This window comes from Malus sylvestris, chromosome 11 (genome assembly GCF_916048215.2).
Source record: "Malus sylvestris chromosome 11, drMalSylv7.2, whole genome shotgun sequence".
NCBI lineage: Eukaryota > Viridiplantae > Streptophyta > Magnoliopsida > Rosales > Rosaceae > Malus > Malus sylvestris.
The window spans coordinates 20,865,630-20,890,318 of record NC_062270.1 but is presented as its reverse complement, the minus strand read 5'-3'; the positions used below and the strand labels follow the sequence as shown (position 1 = coordinate 20,890,318).

General features: G+C 40.2%; 1 protein-coding gene and 1 long non-coding RNA gene across 7 annotated transcripts; one reads left to right on the top strand and one right to left on the bottom strand.

Moving 5' to 3' along the window:
- Positions 1 to 5,390: 5,390 nt before the first annotated feature.
- On the bottom strand, positions 5,391 to 13,633 carry LOC126589356 (probable inactive receptor kinase At5g10020). 6 transcript variants are annotated; one of them, XM_050254623.1, is made up of 7 exons: positions 13,373 to 13,633; positions 12,711 to 12,783; positions 12,393 to 12,569; positions 10,196 to 10,389; positions 8,792 to 9,746; positions 6,650 to 8,224; positions 5,391 to 6,137 (listed from the first exon to the last, which is right to left on the bottom strand). In XM_050254623.1, exons 5-7 carry the CDS (start codon positions 9,732 to 9,734, stop codon positions 5,548 to 5,550), a joined length of 3,108 nt encoding a protein of 1,035 aa, XP_050110580.1. In that variant the 5' UTR covers positions 9,735 to 9,746; positions 10,196 to 10,389; positions 12,393 to 12,569; positions 12,711 to 12,783; positions 13,373 to 13,633; the 3' UTR covers positions 5,391 to 5,547. The 6 variants fall into 6 exon arrangements, with proteins under 6 accessions (XP_050110580.1, XP_050110581.1, XP_050110582.1 ...); XM_050254624.1 differs by having other exon boundaries at positions 12,393 to 12,561; XM_050254625.1 differs by having other exon boundaries at positions 13,377 to 13,633.
- LOC126589357 (uncharacterized) lies at positions 13,412 to 14,327 on the top strand. The gene is made up of 2 exons (XR_007611823.1): positions 13,412 to 13,558; positions 13,590 to 14,327. It is a non-coding gene; the product is annotated as an uncharacterized LOC126589357 (long non-coding RNA).
- The last annotated feature ends 10,362 nt before the right edge of the window (positions 14,328 to 24,689 follow it).

Here is a 24,689-nt window from a genome sequence, read left to right as displayed (position 1 = left end):
TCTCGGCCTAGTAAAGCTGTATAGGTGGAAGTATTGTCCACGACGAAGAAAGCTAGCATGACTTGCTTGGAACCCAAGTCAACCTCCAGGGGCAATATCCCATGGGTTTTGGTGATGGTTCCAGAGAAGCTGGAAACTGTTAGATCTGTGGGGATAAGATCATCCTCACTTCTACATAACCTTTTCATCTGCTTATATGGCAACATATTGACTGTAGCTCCTCCATCAATCAAAACCCTCTTAAAGGGTACTCCCTCTAGATGAGCCATTACATAAATAGGCTTAAGATGGTTGGCTAGGGTCAAACTCGAGCGACTGAAGACCATTCTGTCTGAGTACTCTCTTGGGCTCTTTCTTTGTGAGCTCGGGCAAACCTATTCTACCCGACTCCTCTTTTCCCGCTTATTCAACACTAACATGTGCCATCATAGGTTCTGTTGCCAAATAATCACCCTCCATCGTGGTAGGTTGATCAGGCTCGGCGTAAAACATGGCAGATAAAGCATATATCATATTTACATGGAAGTTGCTAGGTTCAGGTAAGTCATCCTTCTTGCCCCCAATATGGTTCATGAATTCATCTAACCAGGCCTGTGCTTCTGTTGGCAACATCAGCTCGGGCAGCCTTTCCTCCCGAGCTATACCAAAGTTTGGCATTTGTTTTGGAACTTCGCAAAGAGTATAAATCAACAAGGGTGAAGGCATTCTCCTTTCGGGCGAGATAGTTCCAAAACGTATTGGCTTCAAGCTCCATATTGGTGTTGATATCATTACCATATCCTCTTAGGCTCTCCTCAGGATTTTGTATTTCCCAAGATGAGGGCTTTGTGGGACATGATCTTCTTCCCCTTCAGTCTTGCTATTTGCCTTTTCTACCTTCTTTTTACTTTTCCAACGAAGTTAATTTCTTCCCCCATGAAGTATTTTCTCAAACTTCACATTTTCAAAGATTTCTGAGGCAGCAGAGACTTTTAGTGAATTCATATGGGCTTTGTGCTGCCTCTGGACCCTCTTGATCATAGAGGCTCCTATTTCTTTGACAGATCTTCCATCTTTTCCAACCACATACCATTTCCGCCCAAGTCGGGCAGGATTCTTCTTCGTTACTAGATTCATTATCCTCTCCTTTATTCTGACATCTCCACCGACATAGCTTGGCTAGGGTGGCCTCATATCCACCCATTTTGGTGTTTTAGCTTCTATGTCTTCCACTTCTTCAGAGGCCTCATAATCTTTGAATACTTCTGACAATCCCTTTGGTTGAGAGTCCTCTCCTAACCTTTGGAAAACATTCCTGGAAGTTTCTTTTTCAGCTGCCCGTATGATGCTTCTGTGGATTTCTTGTTCTTCTTTCTCTTTTCTTCTGATCAACTTCTGATCAATAATAATTCATGATGCTGGCACTTCTAACTCACATTCACACTGGCACTTGCTACACAAAACTAGTCCTTTAACTATGGCTACTTTGGGTTTCTCGGGAAACTTGATAGTTCCTTCTTTCGATCTATCAACTTGCCTTTTTCTGCTTTTACTTACCAGGTGGCCTTTCCTTACCCTTTTTCAGCCCAAGTCAAGTTGATATTGTTTATTGAGGCGTCTAGGAAGGGGTTCGTGTCAATCATCATATTGGCTTGGGGTTTTTCCAACATCAATTTTTCCTTCACTATGAGGTCTTATATCCAATCCCCGAAATGGACACACTTGGTTATGGAGTGATTGAAGGTATAGTGCAGCCTGTAATACTTCTTTCCTCATAGCTCTTCTGGCTTAGGTATCTTCTTGGTACTGTTAGGCACGATCATTCTTACCCGCACTAACTCTTCATAGATCTCCGAGGCGTTGGTTAAATCAAAACAATAACTCTGGTATTTAGGGGGTTTCATAGGGACAAATCCATCATCATTCATCACCACTTTCTGATCCTTGACTGGTTGGACTAACCCTTTCACTATTAAAGGTTTGAAGGGTGTAGTCATCTCTGCTGCACACATGTCCACCCCTTCTCTTCCATGGCCATTACTTTCTTTTGGCTCTGCCTCTTCAAACTCTACTTGGTGAATTGCAGCTTTACTTTTGTAGAAATGAGACACCTTAGATGAGTGTGTCACTTGTTATTCTTCTAGTAGCAGCTTCTCATACTTTGTGGCAGCAATCACCAATTCTGGCAACTCATTGAATTGTACATCATAAAACTTTTTTTCTCAAAGGCAGTCTCAAAGCCTTCTGAGCAATGGATATAAGTTGGGCATGATTGATAGGGAATTGGCACCTCACTCTTATCCTTCTAAACCTCATCATGAAGTCATTTGTAGACTCATGTTCATATTGCTTCACCTCCACTAAGTTATTAATATACATCTCGGGCTCCATCCTATAGAACTGCTCATGGAAAGCCATCTTCATTTGCCCCCAGTTAGCAATAGAATTGGGGGGCAACATAGAATACCATTGAGATGCTAGACCAACCAATGAGTTCCCAAACAATCTTAACTTATAATTAGGATTTTCTTCAAATGCCATGCAATGGTTGGAGAACTTGAAAATATGATCTCTAGAGGACACGTTGCCATCTTCCCCACTAAAAGTAAGGAATGCGAACATCTTGAAGTTAAGGGGAAAATGATTCTGCTCATCAATATATTATGGGTATGGCTTCTGGTAGGTGATCCTGAACAACGAACGAGCTTAGGGTTGAGTATTTTGGACCACCATCTTTCTTAACTCAACTAACTCATCTCTGAACTGCTGGTTAGCTGCATTGTTGTATGGGGTATGTGGGGCTCCCCATTTCGGGCTACGATCATTGCTCGAGAAAGTTTCCTTCTTTGGGTCAAGTTGTTGATCAAGCTATCTCCACTTAGCATCCCCTCTCTTACTAGCCAATGGTGGGGGCCTATAAGGAGGAGGCTTGTCTGCCTTGGTAGGCTCACCTTTTCCTTCGGATTCTCCAATTAACTAGGGCATCTCATAATTCTTCCTTTCTTGCCCTCTCTGGCCCCTAGTATCCAGTACGCATAATAGAGGGTCAGACAACTCTGTTTCCAAGATCTCCTCCAATACTGGTTGACTAGCTCCAGATCCTTCCTTGTTTTTTCCTTTATCCCTTATTTCCTCAAGCAAAGGAAATAGGGGGATAACTGGTTCTTTCTCAGGGCTTGCTTCCCTCATCATTTCCCTGGCATAACCATTCTTTGGAGTAGAGTACTCCATATCTAATCTTCTTTGCAAACTCCCTATTAAGGAATAGAGCCTACTTACCTCTCCTCTGGTTTCCAGAGTGATATTTTCCATAGTTTTCAATACTTGCATCATAGTGGCTTGCAAATCCTCATTGGTCACCTTTCCTCTTGACTTCTCAAATGAAGTTGGGCTCTCTAGAATAGTTGGTCCTTGCAGGGAAGGAAAACCCTCTGGATGATTTGTCATGCTCGATCTTGGTAGATACTGGGGTGGCCCATATTTTGTGTTCCACCTGAAGGTTTTCTCCTTCCTTCTTTTTCTTGGCATATAAGACTAATAGGATCCCACCAGGCGTGCCAAAACTATGTTCGGGCAAAGATTTCTCTGGAGAAGGCTCCTAGGACCTCAGCACAGCTCCCCAAGCGATTGGCACTTTGGATGTGTGGTCGAGCTCTTACTTGTTGATGTGCTACAAGAAGAGGACAAAGTAAGTTCTGAAAGGTGCCTTTGTGGGGCCTTAGGTGTAGGTCTTAAGGCTCGCAATCAAAACTAACTAAGTGTTAGGCGTGCCATTGCTATCTCAGTATAACAGATGTAGAACAAGTGTGTTTTAAGTCAATTACTTGCACCCCATGTTACTCGGACTTCTTGAAATTCTTGCAGTTACTTTTCCTTGAAATTACAAGGTTTATATGCTAAAAAGTGATGGATGGTAAACAAGTTTACACAAAGGAATCGATACTACATCACTGAGGGAAATAGCAGAGCTTTTATACTAGACAAGAGATAGTTTCTTACTAAAAGATCTGAGATCTGGGCTAATTACAGCTTTTGGATGCAAATCTAGCTTGAGAACAGAGTTTGGTTGTTTGTTTGTTTGATTGGTTGAGTGTCCTTGTCTCTGGGGCCTCTTCTTCCTTTTATAGACAAATTAGGCCGACTGTTGTAACTTTGCTCTTGCCCGAAAGCACTTGGGGGATAGTGAGTCATCAGCTTTTTACTTTGAATGCCACTAGAAAGTGTTCTTTGGCTGGTAGTAGGTTAGTCTTCATCACTTGTCACTTTAATTGTAAGCACAGGGCTTGCATCTTGGCTGAGAAGGCTTTAATTTGCCTTTGGGCTCGGTGTTGGGCTTCGGGCAAGTCCCCTTTAATTTAGCATCCTTGTGCTTTCCTTTATCTAAGCCCAATGTTCAAATATTAACCCAAACACTTTCACTACCCCGAAACAAGGTTACTGTGTATCCAATTCAAGGCGAATATTCTCGAGACAAGTTGATGCTTCAAAGAATCATGTCTTACATCGTATGAGCACATTATATAAATAACGAGCAGATAAATCCTTTGCTTATCAGTAGCTATGTTTCTCACAGGCATTACCTAGTTTACTTCATTATTTTGTATGAAATCGTCAATTCCTGAAATTGCTTGAGGTTTACATCTTCACCGACTCAGATATAGCAGTTGTTAATGACCTAGGACACATATTTCGCAAATATCCGAATTTTCATCTGGCGCTGACATTCCATAACAACAATGCACAACCTCTAAATTCAGGATTTATAGCAGTGAGGGGCACTGCTGATGGAATTTTAAGGTGCGTTATCACGTTATCTGTGTACTCAGAGTTATTTTTATGTATTGTTCTTCTAAGTCTCTTGTGTGATATATTCTGGATATACGTGATTCACTTCAAATGTGGTGTGCCTGGTATTAAAGAGTGGGAGAACAAAGTATGATTTTCGACAAAATCAAACTGGTTTAGCTTAGCATATGAATTACATGTAAGAAATTTGATCGGGGGCCTGCTGATTTCGTTTGAAGAGAGAATGGATGCTGATTTCGTGGCATTGAAAACATAAGACATGTAACTGGTATTCGGCTTGCTTGTCATGATTATTTAAATGTCGGCATGTCACGTGGGGTTGTAGTACACAATAACAACCGATGCCTGGATTTCGCCAAACGGTTACCTGGTAGCTCAACAAAATGTTCAAATGAACTACATATTTCCGTCCTACTCTGGGATACGATTCTCGTACCGGAATCGATCTTTGAAATTTTATACTTGTGCACCCCAAATTTATGGCAATACTGAATATGGATATAATGTACTTGAAACATACTGGAATCAATGTGAGTGAGAGCGGGGAATAAATCATCGGTTACACCCAAGAGTAGGTTTTGTGAAATGTATTCTTAACACATCAATAAGGAACTTATTTTTCTATAAACTGTAACTAGGCATTGTCAATTACAGGACCATTTTGACAAAAACAATTAGAAAATAAAGAAAGAAATAATCTGACATACGGTGTTAGTATCAAGAACTCTACAGTTAGAGCATTTATCCTGCCGGGGCGCCCCTTTAGTTCACTATTCTTGAAATGTCTTCGAACACGGTTTTAATGTCCGGTCTTTCGGATGCTGGATGAATACATTTTAGAGCTACCTGTAGCATACCATCAAGAACTCTTGGGGAGTTCTTTACGCTCGGCCTTTCCAGAATCAGTCTGTCAAGGCATTCAAAACAACGGTTTTCTTCTGCCAACAGTCTCACCCAGTCTGTCAGATCAACCACACCCGGTATCCCAGAGACAATCTCCCCGGAACTCTTTCCAGTCAGGAGCTCCAACAAGATCACCCCAAATGCATAGACATCACTTTTCAACGATGGGCAGGGTTTACTTGAGCTAGCAAATTCAGGGGGGCGATAGCCAAGAGCACCTGCATTCAAGACTTGCTCAGTAGTCCCAGCGGGAGTCAAAATTCGGTGGAGACTATAATCTGTAAGGAGTGCATTCAGACTAGGAGTTTCTAATAAAATATTCGTGGATTTGAGGTTGCCATGGGGAATTGCCTTCTCATTATGCAGGAAGTTCAAACATCGGGCAACATCTACAGAAATCCTAAGCCGTTCCTCAAGTGACAGGGGAGAGAGTTTTGTTCGCTCTGCCTCTGTAGAGTTGGAAAGGTTCAGCAACCAATGTCAGATTCAGGGATAAAAAGAGAAACAAATTCGAAAACGGACAAAATAATAAACAAACATCAGTGGCACTCCAGTTTTGCTTTCATTGAAGGGAACTAACCTAACAGTTTATAAACCAAAGTAAAATATCAAAGCGTAAAAGTCACCAATGTCAGCCAAATAAAATCAAAGTACGCTAAGATACACTCTTTTCTCTCTTGACAATTTTCAGTGTGCACTACAGTTTTGCTTTCATTGAAGGGAACTCTAATCTAACAGTTTATAAACCTAAGTAAAATATCAAAGCGTAAAAGTCACCAATGTCAGCCAAATAAAATCTAGGTAGGCTAAGATCTAATCCTCTCTATGGACAATTTTCAGTGTTTTAGTACGTATGGATAGACCCGGTGGCGCATATTTTATATTTTCTAACAGATGGTACAAGTATATTTGAGATGCTTATTTGCAATCGTACAATAAAGCACAAAGAGCGGAATCTTACCATGGAGATGGAATGCCAATGATTGTGCATTGATATAAGTTGATATAATCAGTTTCTCATGTTCTATAGGGCCCCAGTAATAACCCAGCAGAGAAACTAGATTTGGGTGCCTGATGTTTCCTAGTTTCTTCACTTCTCTTGCAAATTCTTTCCTTCCTTTTGCTATTCCCTCCCGTAGCCATTTGACTGCCAATACATGACCGGAGTCGAGCATTGCTTTGTACATTGTCCCATGACAACTCCTTCCAATAGCTTCTGCTGGAGCACAGGAAAGTTCTTCTGCTGTGAAGGCCAAGGAGCCATCAAACAGATGCAAATCACCAGCCAATTTATCCGGAGAATAAGCTGTGAGCACAGCAGGACTCTCTGGTGGCTGTTGCTTTTTAGAGGGTGATGGATTCGATGATGATAAGAGAGACATAGGAGAAGATGTCCCTTCACCCCTTTCTTTTGATTCAGGATGACCCAAATTCTTAGGATTCTTTACAACTGACGAAGTGTCACAGGCATCATGAGCAGACCCCATTTGGGTTGATGGTGAAAGCTTTGGAAGGAGATCACAAGAAGATTTTGAGCAGTCTACATTTTTGTCCGGTGCTGATCGATGACGATGAGAAAGGGCAGAACCTCCTTGCACAGCATCTTTCTTTCCAGAACTTGCTTTTGAACTGCCCTTTCTACATCTCTGCCAGTGGGACCTGTAATGGATCATAAGGCATAAAAGAACTAAAACAGCAACTCCACCAACCAAACCTGCAATGAGGGAGATCCTAATAGCTGCTTTCATAAGGGGCCTGTGTTCCCTAAAAGTCATGTTTGGGACATCCTTTGGTGCAGATGGGGAACGAGGAAAAATCAGCAACGAGTTCCCTGGATAAAATGCAGAATCAGGGAACTGCCGCAAGTTTTCAGGTATGACGCCAGAAAGATGATTGAAAGAAACATTGAACTCTTTCAGGACATCTGGAAGGTCCTCAGGAATGCTACCTTCAAAGTTGTTATTAGATAGATCGAGATACATTAAGCTATGGAACTTAATGATCTCTGGGGGTAAATGACCAGCCAATGAGTTGTTTGACAGATCTATAGACACCAGGCTCAAATTTTGAGCCGAACCACTTGAAGAATCACTTGATATGTCCTGGATGGGTATTGACCCAGACAGATTGTTGCCCGATAAGTTAAGATCAGTCAATTTCGTTGAAGAGAAAAAGCTTGGAAGAAGTAAGCCTTGTAGGTGGTTGAGGCTAAGATCAATCACATTTAATTCTGGGTATGTTCCCAATACTGTCGGAAGTATGCCTTCTAATGAGTTCTTGGATATCTTAAATGAAGTTAGCCTAAAAAATTGAGACGTTTCATTAGGCAGACTTCCGGTCAATGAATTGGAACTTAGCTCGATAACTTCAATGTAATTTCCCCAACCTCGGATTCGAGACAAGTTACCTGTGAGCATATTATTACTCAGATCTATGACAGAACAATGCCCAACCATGGCAGGTAAGGAGCCTGACAGTTTGTTTGAAGAAATATTAAACTTCTTCAGAGTTGCAGAGGTGATGCTTCCTACTGGACCTGCCATGAAGGTAATCAGTGTGATCATGTATGAAGGAAAGGGAGGGAAAAACAGTAAACGAATGCAATTAAAAATTCAAGATGATATAATCACTTTTAAAAACTGGCGACTTCAACCAATAAACATGAAATCACGCAAAAGAAGATTTCCTCGTACTGAAATGGAGCCTTTACCCTAAAGTTGCTTTCTAAAATTAATATGCTTCTCCACCCATGATTCCATCTACATCAACATAGTTTCATGTGAAGATGCTAATGCAACCATGACAACATAGCCGTCTGATTTCTCTTAGTGACAAGACATTAAAGATTAATTTCCTAAAGCAATGGACTTTCTGATAAGTCTGAGAACGTTTACTCAAGCTTATACTGGAAGAATAAATAACTAAATCAAAGCCTTTCTTTCATGGCATCATAAGTGATTTTACTTGTTTATTTTCAATCTACAAGTATGAAAAAAGAAAGTCTAACAAAACTTTCAATTTGAAATATAAAAGGACAAATATGTATGTAAAACCTCTTGGCAACAGCTAACAAGTGTAAAAAACTGTTGAAAACGCAATATACCTTCAAGTTCGTTATGACTAAGATCCAGTTCTGACAAGAGCATTGAGCTCTCTTGCAATAGAGCTTCCGGTAGAGAACCTGATAGCTGGTTGTTTCCAAGCCGAAGTACTCGTAGAGAGACAACAAAATTGAAGGAAGGTATAGGACCCACTAACTGATTATAACTAGCATCAAACACCTCCAAACTATCAAAATATGGCATTCCATCGTGAGGAAAAAGCTCTCCGACCAAGGAATTGTGGCTAACGTTCAAGTACTGAATAGAAGAAACAAAAGAGGAGTTACCAAGTCCCAAATCTAATGAACCAGATAACAGATTGCTGCTTACATCAAGATGGACCACGCTACCCATTTTGGATAGAAAATTCATAATGTCTCCAGAAAAGCCATTAGCTCGAAAATCAATAAACTTCAACTGTTCAAGTTTGCCAAAACTAGAGGGCAAAATGCCTTCAAATTGGTTCAAAGAAAGATTCAAAAGCACTAGACCCTTTAAGTTGACCAAATCGTAGGGTAATAGCCCATGAAACAAATTGCTTGAGAGATCCAAGTATTCAAGAGACTGAAATAAAGCAACCTTTGAGATGGTCCCTGTGAGCCGGTTGTTTGAAAGCGACAAGTTTTGAAGCATTGTAAGGCCAGTAATGGCTGAAAAACTGAAGTCACCGACCAAACCAACATCATTGATAGCAATTGAGATGACGCGACCATTACTACATGTTACCCCAAACCAATTCAAGGGGCATCCATCAGAGTCCAAGGAGTTAGAATCCCACGAAACAAGAAGTTTCCCTGAAGGGTCCTTGTGAATGCCTTTCCGGAGGTCTAAGAGTGCTCCCAAATCTGACTGCCCTCCTCCTCCCGATGCAGTTACTGCTAGTACCAACAACAATAGCATCAAACTCAAACAGATTGTCTGCATTACTCCTTGAGCAGCCAGCATCCAGCAGCCAAACTTGAGGGAAAGAAAGAGTGATAACGTAATCGAGTTAGCAGGAAACAAAGGAAGATGTTACAAAACAAAGAACCCATCCTGCTAGTTAATTTGCTAGGAATGAATGAATGAATGAAATGAGAGTAAAGTAAATATTGAAAAATGAATGAATGAATGAATGAATGATTCCACAACCACAAAGGGTACCCATGGCCATGATATATAATCAAAGAATGAAGCCAATGCCAATGCCATTATTTGTTTGTCACAAATCCAAAACACATCAAGTCATCAATGTATGTTCAAAATACAACAAAACACAAAATTTGTACTCAACAGTCAGTCGGTGACAGTAATATGAGAAATAAAAAATGCAAAAGAATAATGTAATACTTTTCCTTGGTAATGCCAACTCCAAGCACTTAGCAGGCAGCACTAAGTGAGAAGAAGAAGAAGAAGAAGAAACAAACCAAAAAGGGAGAGTGAACGAAATGAAGCTCCAACTCCAGCTCCTTCCCAGCTTCCTCGTGAAATGGGAAATTCAGATTGGATCTGTGCTGCTGTCTAAATCATAAGCATTGGAAATTTGGAAGCAAAAGAGCGAAACCAGAAGCTGCACTGTCCATTCTCTCTCTCTCCAAGAACTCTTCTTCTTCATAGACATCTGCAAGAGTGAGAAAATTCAGAGGAATAAGAGGAAACTAGCAAGGGATGCCCGCAGGATGCTGCGGGATTGAAAACCATAAGAAAACTTAGTATATAGTACTATTTATTTACTAAAGATAATACTTGATGTGTACAGACATACTATTTACATATGAAAGATTTGGTAGATGGACCTAGTTACATACAAAAGAAATAGAACCCAATACATCAGTTGTCAAAGGAATCTATGAAATGATATAAAATCTTCGCACTAGGGTGAACAACTCAAATTGGATTAAGCATTGTTTAATTTGAAGACCATAAACTCAGCAGGGTAAAACTACAAAACTTGTGCTTTCTTAAAACCACTATATTTTGTATTCCAAAAATTTGTAGCAGCCAAACACTATATGAAGCTCCAACCAAAATGAACAAAGAAAATCCTAATAAGAACAATGAGGCTAAATTACAGAACTTGGGTGTTTCTTAAAACCCCAATCCCATGATATTTTAAATTCCAAAATTTTCAGGGTAGCCAAACACTATCAAACTAACATGATAAAGAAATTACTAATAACAACAAATGGGAAAAATAACAGAACATGGGAATTTACATAAACCTACATACTAAAAAGACTCGATGTAGTTTCACAATTTGATTGGTTTATGCATATTACATATGGAATCAATAAGTTTCCTTGCACATATTTGCCTCATTAATCTGCAAAAAGAATCAAACATGGGAAAGTTTACATGTCATTGTATAGACATCTAACATAATCACTTTTCTTGCTCCATGATTGAACTAAGATTTTCTTTCTTTAACAACAAAGTGAAATCAAATATAACCTGAAAGTTAAACAATGTAATATGGTTTTAAGTCAACTGAACTGAAGTATGTGACACGATCAGTTAAGATGAATATTAACTTGGTTCTCAGATTAAACTGCTGAGTTCTAACTTCTAAAACAAAATATACTATGTCTAATATTAGACAAATAAAAGCAAACACCTCAGAAATAGTGGCAAAGGAAAATGGAGTTCACCTTAAACCCAACCCAAGAACCTCTCGACACACCAAGAACCCCATATCCGAAGCGAAAGACAGATATGGCACTCTTGACATATAGAAAGAAACATGTTTTATGTCTATTATAAAATTTAACAGAAAACAAACACAAATGCCATGACAATTGGCATTTTATAGTAAAGGATATTTAAGTTAGCCCTATTTTGAGCAAAGAGGGCTGAATTGCACTCATCAAACTTTGTATTTTCAGACTTGGGTGGCTGTTCTGATACTGAGGTAGTTTATTGGCCTTGCTAATAAGTTGTATGTTATATTAATTTTTCCTTTTTTTTGCCAAGCTTTGTATTTTCACTGTTTCAAACAAAAAAAAAATATTACATAGTTTTCCAATATCATTAAAACACGTCTCACACTATTTTATGTGCTAATATGCCAATGTACACGTGATAGTGGATTAATGACAAAGAGTCAAAGACATTTAACATGTGTTTGTCTCATAAAAATTTCATTTACCTAGGAATGATGTTTCTCTGGCCCCCAATCATCAATCATATATGAAAGACATTCTAATCAAAATTATCCCAGAAACCATCCTGAATATGCATTTGGTTCCGTGCTAAAATTATACCAAAAGTAAATAAACAGCATTTTACAGGTTATCAACTTAATCATCCAAATGAAAGCAAAAGTAACTAACTGGAGATGTGAACATGCAATGCATTTGTGGGCACATGACTGTGACCCCGGCTACCCACAAAGGAAGCAATAAATTTTTCAACATTGAAGGTGAGATGTTAGACATTAAATGAGTGTACTTTATCTCTTTTTCTGGAGTCTAAATACCAAAACTAAATATATAGCATTTCCCAGGATTTCAACATAATCATCCAAAAAGAACCAAAGCAAAGGTAATTAACTGGAGATGTGGACGGGAAAATGTTAAAAGCAACCTAAAATCAACATTATGCATATATATAAAACTAAAGTTATACCACATCTTTCAATTGTTATTGAGGCCTCCTCCATTGTGTACCCCATATTGACCAAGGCCCGTATCTTCTCTTTCTCCGATGTAGAATTTATGTAAAATAGGCAATGAAATTTGTATGAGATACACACATCTGTGAAATGTCTTTGACTCTTCGTCACGAATCCACTATCCTGTGTACCTTGGTATAATAGCACATAAAATAGCATGAGACACGTTTTAATGATATTGGAAAACTATGTAATATTTTTGTTGTTTGAAGGATTGGGGAAACAGAGAAAATACAAAGCTTGGCGAAAAAGGAAAAACCAATATAACATACAACTTATTAGCAAGACCAGAGTTGGATGCTGGGATATATAACAGAGTTGGATATCCACTTTGACCCTCTCTTTCTGCAAACAAAAACCAGAGTTGGTTGTCGGGATACATATAGCAAGTAAAAACTAGAGCAGCAAAGATCTCAGCTTTACTCGAAATGAATTATAATTCAAAACCATGAACTCGGTTAAATGCCACAAATCTACCAAAAAGGAACTTCCAATTTCGCTCTGTTCAGTTTAAAATCAGATGGTATTTGTTGACTATGGCAACAATGAATAACCACAACAATCCACGATTCTCACGCGAAAATCCACACCCATCCAACAGTCTACTTGTTCGATGTTGAATGTGGGATATCAGGCAATGAGGGCTTCAAAGGCTACCCCTCTGCCTCTTTCCTTCTGTCTCTTTCCCTCTGTCAATTTTTTGACCACATGGACAACGAATTACAACTTTTACTGTAAACAACACCACAGATAAACCCTAAATATGGCGCATTTTTTCCAAATCCCACCACTCATTAATACATGCAACCCCATTTGCACATAAACAATTAGAACTAAGTGGAAAAAGAAAAAAAAAAGAGAGCAAAGAAAAGGCTTATATAAGCTATCTTATGACTAAATGCAGGCTTAAGAAGAAGACGAAGAAGAAACAAACCGACAAGGGAGAGTGAACGAAATGAAGCTCCAACTCCAGCTCCTTCCAAGCTTCGCCGTGAAATGGGAAACTCAGAATGGATCTGTGCTGCTGGCTATATCATAAGCATTGGAAATTTGGAAGCAAAAGAGCAAAACCAGAAGCTGCACTCTCCGTTCTCTCTACAAGAAACTCTTCTTCTCCACAGTCAAAGGAGTAGGAGGAAATTATTTGCAAGCGTGGAGGAGTAGGTGGACTCACTCACTCGATGCTATCTTGTTATTATTACGAGTTCAAAATCTTCTACACCCAAATTTACCTAAGGCCTCTATCTGTGACCTAATCAGATTTTGACACGTGTCCACACCCAACTTCAACTCTAAAAAGAACGACGATCATGCCACAGCGGAGGAACCGCCTACAGCTCATCTCCTCAATCGAGGAACTCCGCCCCATAATCCAATAAATCGCGTTCTCCGGCGTCGAGCTACCGGGCGAACGGCAGTTCCAGCTTGGCCGCTTCTCCGAAGTTCTACAGAACAGCCTTCAGCTGGCCCGAAAAGTCCTCGCGACGCCGCGCTGGAACTTGTACGAGACCATACAATTCACGCAAAATATGGACTCGTTTGAGAAGACGGTGTCCAGATTTCTTTAACACCAGTTGCAAGCTGCAGGCCCACATCTTGGCTAACGTCCACCACATGAAGGCGGAGGCGGCTCAGCGGTTCGACCGGCTTGATTGGTCGAGCCGGATGCTGAAATAGCGGCTTGGCGCCTTAAATATTGGAAATTGCGGCGGTGGGTGGATGAAAGAGGCTGTGAGGAGGAGGCGCATCAACGACATCTGGGGAGAGAGAGAGAGAGAGTTCCGTGTGATTCTTCGTTGGTTTTTTTTTTTTCATTACGTTTGGATAAGGAAATAACTTGGAATTTTGGTAAAAGTCAAAATTTATAAATTGACATGCATCAATTCTTTTGTTTGGATTCATAAACATAGAAATTTAGAATTTCCACGTGAAAAAAAAAATGGAATTTGGGACCTCCAATTCTCAAGTTCAAATTCCATGTAAATAAGTGTCATTTCCCAATTTCTATGATTGAGAGTTTAAAAATAACAAACTCCGTATTTAATTCCATTGTTCTTTTAGATTAACCAAACAAGAAAATTTACAAATTCTAGAAAATAAAATCTTGTCATTTTAATTTCTGTCATTTTGAAATTCCTTAGTAATCTTAAATTTCTTGATCCAAATATAGTGTTAGAGTTAAAACAGTGTTTAGAATTAAGTTAGTTGTGGACATGTGTCAAAATTTGATTAAGTTACAGATATGCCACAGATGACACACCCCGTCCCGAAGGAGGGCATGCTGGCCGTCACATGAGAGTGACGTAACCATTTACACAGTTCCGAAGCTTTAAAGATACAATTACTAAGATGTAACACCCGAGGGTAAGTCCTACTTTTGTGAATTCTGTCAGAACACCGTGGGAATCCTCGTGAGCCACCAACACTACTAACTAGAACTTGGAGGGGTGCAAAATAAGATTGAGTGGGTCAGTAAAACAAAGTTTTTCGAAAATCATCTCATTATCAAAACGCTAACCCCTCGCTATAAAACCCGTATACTTTCCCAAAAATATGTAATACGTATACTTGTCTCAAAACCATACTCAGAAGTAGTGATATGTGAATTATATGCCATGCCAAAATATATATCTCATCAAATCATATAAGTAACTCATGCAACTTATGTTATTACACAAAAATTGGCACTACAGTTGGTAGCCATTTTCTTAAATTTTTCATATTCAAGAATTGGTCAATCCGACTTAAGACTACGCATTTTTTTATGGTAGTTGAATTAATCATATCAAATATTCACTTTAGTATGAACCTTTTGGTAGTTTATTTTTCTCTTCATTTGCCTCAACCATCCTTAGTTGCCATGGTTTGGTTCACCTATAAATATAGTTGGTTTTGCCTTCCAAAATCCTGAATGGCTAAAATTACTCCAGTATTAGCATTGAAGTTGTTTTAGTTGTTCAACATCTGAAGACAAAAGAGAAAGTCTCAAAACTATAACTTCATAAAGTTATACAGTAGAACATAACTAACAAAATATACAAAATTAAGAAAACAATTATTTGATGTATTTCATACTATTTTACACCATTTCAAACTAGTTTACATAATTTCACACTAATTTACATATCTTACACTACTTTACAGCAAAAAATCCTATACACTACATTATCTTACACTATTCTATGACAAACTAGTCACACTGCTACTGCATTTTTTTTCCTAATCTTCCTCAGGTCTTCTTCGTCTACTGGCTCATTGGGTGGTTCTAGCCATGGGTTTTTTATATCTATTGGCGGCCATATGTTTCCATTCTCTCATGTGTTACGACAAAACTTATAAATATCATCATCACGTATTTCACCGTCAACACCATCAACAATTCGTCTTCGCGTCCTAAGGCTATGCTTTTCAATACATTTTTGGGTTCGAAAAGTGTAGTTGCACTTTCCAATTGTTTTTCTTTTAACTATTTCCTTAACAAGATCCTTGGTGCAATCATGAAAAAAGTTTTGATATTTGAAAACATTTGTTGTAGAGATGAAATTCTTGGCACAACCATCACTTATATTTGACTCCATAGTATCTGTCCAGACCAAAATGTTAGACATCTAAAATACAATAATTGTATAATAGAAAGTCAAAACATTAACCCCAATAAATCTTTCTTCTTAATATTAAGACAACTTAAAATTCAATTCCTAATCTAAGGATTGGAAACCTATTGCTCTAATACCAACTTGTCACAGAAGGTGTAATATTTAAAAGGATAACTTAAACTTAACTAATAACAAGTAATACTTTTGAATGAACACATTTTATTAAACAAAGTAATTTACATAGTATTTTACAAGGAAAGAAAGCAACAACATTTTCTCGACTTGTTTTCTACAACAAAAGTCCAAAACTATCTATGTGGAGCTAAAAATAATCAAGAAAAATATGGAGGCGACACGTGGATTCTTGGGTGAAAAAGACAAAATTACCCTTGAGGCACACCGGAACTCTCACGCACAAGCAACAAACAATAACAGCTCAATCAGGGTCAAAGGTGATCAAAATAGGTATTTAGTCAAAACTTATTTCATCAATCCTCATCAAATCCTCCCCGTAAGGTAATCCCCATTTATTCTTTTCAAAATAGGATTAAATAACTAATTAATTGATTAATTACCTAATTAATTGACTAATTGCCTAATTAATTGATTACTTGCCTAATTAATTGATTACTTGCCTAGTTAATCACAATTACACCTACATCACCATCACCATTTCTCCCAAAAATCTAATTCCAACTCTCTTGCAAAACTCTCCAAATTTCTCTAAACACTTTTCCCTTAAATTCTAACTTTGGCATCAAAGTTCTTCGGCCAAAGCCCACCCCCCCCCAATTCATCGTGGGCGCATGAGGTTCTTGGCCTTGTCCTAAGGTGTTAATTGTTTTACAGGTGCTTTTTCGTCCAAGAAGAAGAAGTCGGAAATTTGCATCCACAAATTGGTGCTTCCATTGAGAACCTTGATTCACACACTCGTAAAAGACTTTCGCATTCAAGGTTTTTCGTTTTTTTTGTTCATTTGTAGATTTTTAGTACGTTCTTATTCTTGGAATTTTTATTTATAAAAAAATCTTTGATAAAACATACAAGAAAAGTACAATAACTAGAAACTCGGAAACCACGACGAACGGAACTTCTTACTTCAAGGATTTGGACCACAACGATCTAAGAGGCTCAACACGGCAACAAGTGGAGTGGCACCACCACAAAGCACTTCGCAGTAGCCATCACCGTGGCAACCTTTGGCAAGTCTCCAGCCCACAGGGAGCAGCAAGTCTAGGCACCAAAAGCAGCCCAAGCTCAGCACACGGCCCAGCGCAATGAGGCCTATATCGCAGCCGCAGCTGCCAAAATAACAGCCCAAGTCACGCGAGCTCAAGGCGCCCCAAGGCCCAGCCATGTTGTTCCAAGCTTCACAGGCCCAAGCCTAGGACGTCCCGAGCCATGCCCAAGCCCAAGGCGTTGCGCAAGCCCAATCTGCGCCAAAAGAAACCCAACACCCATGCACTCTAGTGGCCAGATCTGAGCCCATAACCCGACCCACTCCCGCTGTACAACTCAAAGCCCAGCCCACTTCCATGGCATTCCAAGCTGCCCAAACCGGTCCAAGGCAGGTTCAACTGTCTCGACTCTAAATTTCTAAACCAACGATTGAACCGAGGGCATTTTCACCTTATTTCTCAGCGAATTTGACATTTCGCAACTCAAATCTCATACCAGAGTCTACCACACTTCCATTACTCAACAAGACGCATTTTTTCCAAGCTCTTCCAACCCATATGGAGAACAACACTTATCCCGACAAGTCATAGAGTTTGCGCCCTCGCACATCAGACAACCTTGGTGAATCAACTCTTGCAGCACACCGAGATGCCGCGTGCCCCGGACGAGGTGTCCTGAAGTAGGACAAGGGCAGACGAAGAACCTTTCCAGTAGCGTCCCAACAAGGAGCCACTAAACCAGCCACGAACCGACCATTCCGGCGGTATATTCCCGATTGGCCCCCAAGATAGTGTATACTCTCATCTTAGCACACAGAGGAGCGTGCACTATTGGTTAGGCCCACGGACGAGCATACACTCACAGTTGGGGTCACACTCCGATAATCAACATGAGCAACCTTCCAGACGAAGTGTTCATTCATGGCTAGGCCTACAAAGAGCATTATCCACCTTACATCGGAGTAGGCAACATGATGGAAGAAGAGAAACAATCACTCAATCCGGCTCAAGTTCAACCAGCAACCTGTGAAGAACTCGCTCACCCACTAGAAATGTACCACATGCACTACAACCGCGATATAAACGAGTCGAACACATGGAAGAGCAGCTTAGACCAGCAGGTCACGACTGAGGCAACTGAAAGATCTGCTACCCTAACAAAGGCAAATTCAGGAAGAAGTATAGAGACTTTTGACCTAGCTATTGCGCGATTTCTAATGCAACGAGATCATCGATGAGGCACTACATGACCAACATAAGCAGGTCACCCTTCACTGACGAGATCGAGCAGGCAGAACCTCTAAGGTCGCTTAATCATGAAGAAGTCCGACCACTTGTTCAACGTCAAGAAGAACCTAAATGAGTCATTTCGTAACTATGTGAAGAGGTTCAAAGCAAATAAGGCAAAGATAGTTAGATACAACGACTTGATAGCTATAGTAGTCTTCCAAAAAGAAATTCTAACAGACCACCCGCTATTCAAAAAATTAATCATGAAAAATGATCCAACTCTGGCAGACTATTTTCGCTCTGACAGAGAAGTATGCACTTTGGCATGAGGCTCACCTATCCAGATGCGAGGACCTGACATCACCTCCCTACTATCCAAACCGGAAGCAACGGAGGACTTATTCACATGTTTGACGGTATCTGAAGCAGTAATAAGCTCTACCATCATACGAGAAGAGCTGGGGGCCCGACTACCTATATTCCACAGTTCAAAAGTTCTCTTCGATGCGGAAACCAGCTACCAGAAATTCAAAAGCTAACTTTGGCGATAGTTGTTGCAACTCGGAAGCTCAAGTTATACCTTTAGACACATGTAGTCATCCTCATGACACATTAGTCTGCCTAATCCAGATGTGCGATGATAAAGGTGTAGACACTAACAGATGCAAAGTTTTCTGACGAATGCAACAACTCAGTCCAAAAGGCACGCCAAAGGTAGACGAACACTAGAAAGACATGCTCGGAAGCAAGTTTTGTCCTCGTCGCCCCAAAAGATTCTACATAGGAGCAACATGTATTGGCAGTTGAACACTACCTCCTGCTACGCGTCACATAGCCCTAGCCGACCCTTGCACCATAATTCAACTCTAAAGTGGCCCAATACCAATAGTTGAACATCTCCTGCTGCGTGTAACATGGCCCCAACTCTACGGCTTCTTACTGCGCCTTCACACCTTGCTTAGGCAATGCAACAAAGTAGCCTAACGATGCCTCGGAGGTAGCCAAGCACGCCCTAGCCACACCTGCTCCACCCAATGGAGAATTGTGGCATTTACATATGTCATCAGTGCATCCAACTACAAAGGTTTAGGAATAGGCATGGTCCTTGTCACCCTAAACGATTCGACGACCGAGTAGGCGATCACTCTAGGCTTCAAAGCATCCAACAAGATGATCCTCGCTGTCTCAAGAAATCCCTCTTCGAAAAGAAGGGAAAGTGGCCAGATGAACTCCCCGAATGTCTATGGGCATATCACATGACCAAAATAGTATTAACACTATACTGTCAAGCATTAAGCAAAATAGTAAGGAGATGGTCACAAGCTTAGATTTAGCAGAGGAGAAGCGCGAACAGACCTTCACTTGCATCGCAGCCTACCAACAGCAGCTCATCTCTAACTACAACAAAAAGGGCAAGATCCGGCAATTCCAACTCGGAGATCTAGTCATAAGAAAAGCCTTTATCACTGCCCTCAGAGAAGGCTCCAAAAAGATGGATCCTATCTGGGAAGGTCCGTACAAGATCAGCAGAGTAGGTGGCAATGGTAATTACACCCTTGGCACCATGAACGACAAAGAGATCGAAAAGTGGTGGAATGCGTACAATCTGAGGAAGTACCATGTGTAACCTCCCGCTACACCAAGGCCCGAAGACTTAAGCAGCACGACGGGCACCACCTCATAAGATGAGGATTATCCAGTTGTTATACAGTTCCTACCTTACAGCTAAGTTCTCGTTCGTTTCACTCGTTTTTCAATGAGGAATTCAAAAGTAATCTACAACTTCGCTCGGCTGCATTTTTACAACAATTGATCACTCCTGCACTTCAAAAGAAAACAGCGTCCTTCTTAGGGTCTCATCGCAGGAATTGCGCCCCCCCTAAAGGACCAACCATGCTCTCCAATGCGAAAGTGTAAACCAATTCCCCGACACCCAACTGGGTCTGCTCTCCAGTGCGAGAGGATAAACTAATTGCTCTCCAATGTGAGAAGATAAACTAATTGCTCTCTAGTGCGATAGGGTAAACCAATTCCCCGACACCCATATGGGTTTGCTCTATAAGGTGAGAGGATAAACTTTACACTCCGAATATCTAGTCGTGGATAAGCCGGGCTGCCCTAGTATAACTAGTTGCACGATGGCTTGCACTGAGATTCCTAGAAGTACTCATAATGGTATTTTTCAAGGCTTGGTTAGCTGAAGAATTTTGGGTCTTTTAGACTAATCTGCAAGGAACTGGACCCTAGAGATGGAGGGGGCACATTACGCAGTACGCCCTACGGACGGCTACCTTAGAACCTTAAAGTTGTTATCGAGTGCACTAAGGTAGCCTATGGTTGCCAGAAGACTGCCTACGCTTACCTTTCAAGCAATAAGCCGCATTAAACTTATACAACCGCACGTTTTTGTGAAATGTTAAACAAGTTATCACACATATATGGAGCTTCATCCATTGCCGACATGCTACGTAATCGATAAGCTTCACTTCTGTCAAAGCGTGGAATGAGTTACACCAAGTCCTAAAGTGTTGTGATATTTGCTACACAACCTACAGAATTGGAGAAAGCCAAGGTTAACAGCCAGTGGCTACGCGGACTTGTCTGCTTCTGTAAGTAAAGCGCCCGGCTGTCGACCCTATGGCTAACAAGTTTGCAAACTTCTACGCCAACACCTACGGTTGCATAAGCTACATAGGCATGTATGCTTATAGAAAAGTAGCATGCATGCACTGGTCTATAAAGTCTAAAGTTAAGGCACAGACTAAAGAAGTGAAGATGAAGAAAAGAGAAGGAAACAACTTTATTAAATTTTCTAAGCAAAATTGATATACAACTAACAAAGATCGAAAGGGTTTAAGCGAAGCAAAAAAGCAACAAGGAAAACAAAGAAAATCCTAAAGGTTACCTAGAAGACTACACTTCAGTAACTTGGACACTCCACGACTACTCGGTCACCACACCTCTAGCAGTCGCGGTATTTTCAGCAGCAACATCATTTGGCGCTTCACCCCTGATTGCTCCAGCATGGGCATTAGCCTTTCCAACTACTTCACCAATGGTAACACTGAAAGTAAAGGCGAGCAAGTCTTCTGGAGAAATAAAGAAGGTCTTGAAGTCTTTACTCGAAAACTCAAAGTCAGATGGCCACCCAAAGAGATAGTCTACATAATTTAGCTTGTAGAAATCAGCTTGACTTTGAATAAGTAAAGCCTCGAACCCTTCAATTGCTCATTTTCCTCAAGAAGACCAGTGTGGATGCATTACAACTCATCCACTTCCTTCTTCAAACTATCTTTGATCTTCAAAGCACCCTGGAGTTCCAACACTTGAGGTTCAAGCCTATCAACGACCTTCTTGAAGTGGATCACTTGGTTATAAACGGCGATCAATTCTTTATCCTTTGCGTAAACAGCAGAGCGGAGTTCAGAGACGGCATGCTCAAGGTCTTGAATATGAGGTATGTAACACCCGATCTCCTTCTCTGCACTTTCATACTTAACTTGGATCGCATCAAGCCTAGTCTTCAAATCTACGATCTTTTGGTGAGTGGTCTCAAGCAGCAGAGAAGTAGGGGCAGAGATATTATACCCCTTAAAAGTGGCAAGCTTATATTCCAACTTCTTTCTTTCTCGGCCAATGAGTTAGCTTCAGCTGCCATAGTCCTTGCCACCTCTTTAGCAGCCATGGTGTCCTCTTGATCAATGAGCATAGATTCGGCTGCTAGAATCGTCGTTTTCTGCATCATAGCCAACAGAGTATTCCTCCTATACTTGGCCGTATACTTCGCAAAGGAACTTGGGCCAACAACCCATTTAACACCATCAACAAACTTGGCGCACACACCCATATCTTCAAGCAGATTTGGTTTCAAGAGCACACAAATCTTAGCAGCAGGGGGAGTAGGCATTGGCACCATTTTAGCAGCAGAGTCCACCTTATCACTCTTCATAGTAGCAAGCCTTTTCAAAGATGAACTAGACTTAGCTCCCAACAGACACTTTGGCACTGATTTTAGCACTAGAGCAAGACGGAACCTCTACGTTAAGCAATCATATCGACAATTGAACTAGTCATCCTTGGCATGGTAAGCGTCACTGGCTCAGATCTAGCAGTCTCATATTTCGTCCCCTTAGAAGAAGTCAAGTCAATCACAAGTCTAAGGGCAGCTAGCAGACCCTTACAAGCAACAAAAAAAGTCTTCGATTTTTTCTCAACCGGCATCTCTTGGGCAGGCAGGGAAAATCTCTTCTTTCCACCTTCATTAATAATATGCTTCACGACAGCGATCGAACGAGCCAATCCATCCTCTTTGATCCTATTTATCTCTTATCTTAGGAGCAGCCTACTTTTCTTCGAGCGAAGAGGACTAATAAGCCAACGCCATTCACAGTACTCAACAAGGTAGCTCAACATAAGCTGGCTTTTCCCTCACTAGGCAGAAACCTACATACCTAGCATTCCAGCAGCCCATAAGACATACGACCTTCTCATTTCTCTCAATCACTGACCTGGCCAGCGTTAGGTCCAAAAGCCCAAATGACATGAGTCATGCGACTCGCCTAGCACTGCACCCCAATGTCACAATCCGTGGCCCCAGCCTCACAATTGCCTTTGGCTTTAGCCAAGCCGAGCAGCCCAAGTAATGGTCCCTGCCACAACACTCATCATCTCATGTCGAGCTGACTCCTGGCCCCTGTCAGCTGACATATCGCACCACCTCGACGGCTGCCCCACGATAGCACTATCTAAGAAGAAAACAAGGAAAATTAAATTTTTCTTACCTCGGTGTAGCATGGAGAAGACAAAGAAATCAATGAAAGACGGTCCTTTGCAGGGGCAAGTGTATAAGATTGCTAGAGGAGGGTGAACAAATATCCTATAGCTTTCTCTTTCTTGTAGGGAAAGATAAATTACTTTCTGAAGTTGATTTAACAATCTACTTAAGGTAGACTTAAATAAACTTTAGAAGTAATTTATTTCCCTTATCTAATTTCAAAGTAAAGATAGAATTTACATCAAAATAGGAAATAATCATATGTTTCCTAAAACAAGATGATCTCTACACATGCTGCCCTTTCCTGCAAGCAACCCAATAGGTGTGGAGGCTAATGCAAAAATTAACTTAACACACAAATTTAACCCTCTTTTGACAATTGTAGTATAAGTATAAGTAGGGATCGTTCTAGACCGCGGATTGGAGGGCATGCTAATAACCTCTAAACTGACTCAAAAACATAAAACCAAACTTAAAAACACTTAACAGGACTCACAAGACTCAAAGCAAACTTAAAATAATCAAAACAGCTTAAAACAATTAAATAAACTTAAACTAGACACTGAGAATAACTTTGGACAAAAATTGACTTTTACTTGAATCAAAACACTTAAAAACACAAACTAAAACAGATTTGAAACACTTTGAAACAAGAAACTAAAAGGGGGGTTTTGATTTGGATGAAGTTGAAACAAACAAACAAGTATGAAAAATTAGACAGATTGTAAAATAAATTTGAGAAATAAGATGATGGATGGGATAGCTAGAGGCTTTTTCTCCACACATGACATGTATACAAATAACTCGATTTCCAGTTACTACTTCATTGAATTATGAACGACAATGCTCCAAATTAACCGTGACATCACTAGTTAACTCTCAGATTTTCCTTGTTTTATTGGATTGGATGACATCATTCGACAACCCAAAACATTCTTCTAAAGTTCCCTACATGACATCATAATGGAGATACAATCAAAGATCATTATGTTTAATGAAAATCATAAGCATTGACAAAGCACTTGTAACTATGACATCATGTTACTCATGCTAGAATTAAACTTAACGCGATCGTTTATAAGCGACCTTCACTACGTGTGAATATAAGTTTGTAACGATTATGTGAAACTTCCTTATATTCTAGCAACGGATTTATGCATGCCAATTAAGTGTCGACCCTTAATTAACAAATACAAATAAGTTATCAATCAAATAGTTAAGCCAATTGCATTTACGATTCAAGAGTTCATAACTGGAATTTATCAAATCATATTACACACATAATCATGGTTTTGAAATCACCCCTAGCCAAGAGGGGTTTAGCCACTCATATTTACAACAAAACGAAAGGAAATGAATTTAAACATTAGAAACAAAAGAAAGAAAACACTTAAACGCTCCAACGATCCAAGTTGGACAGCAAGCACGTCCAAGCACTTTCCTTCCCTTCCTTTGCTACGGCACAAGGTGTTG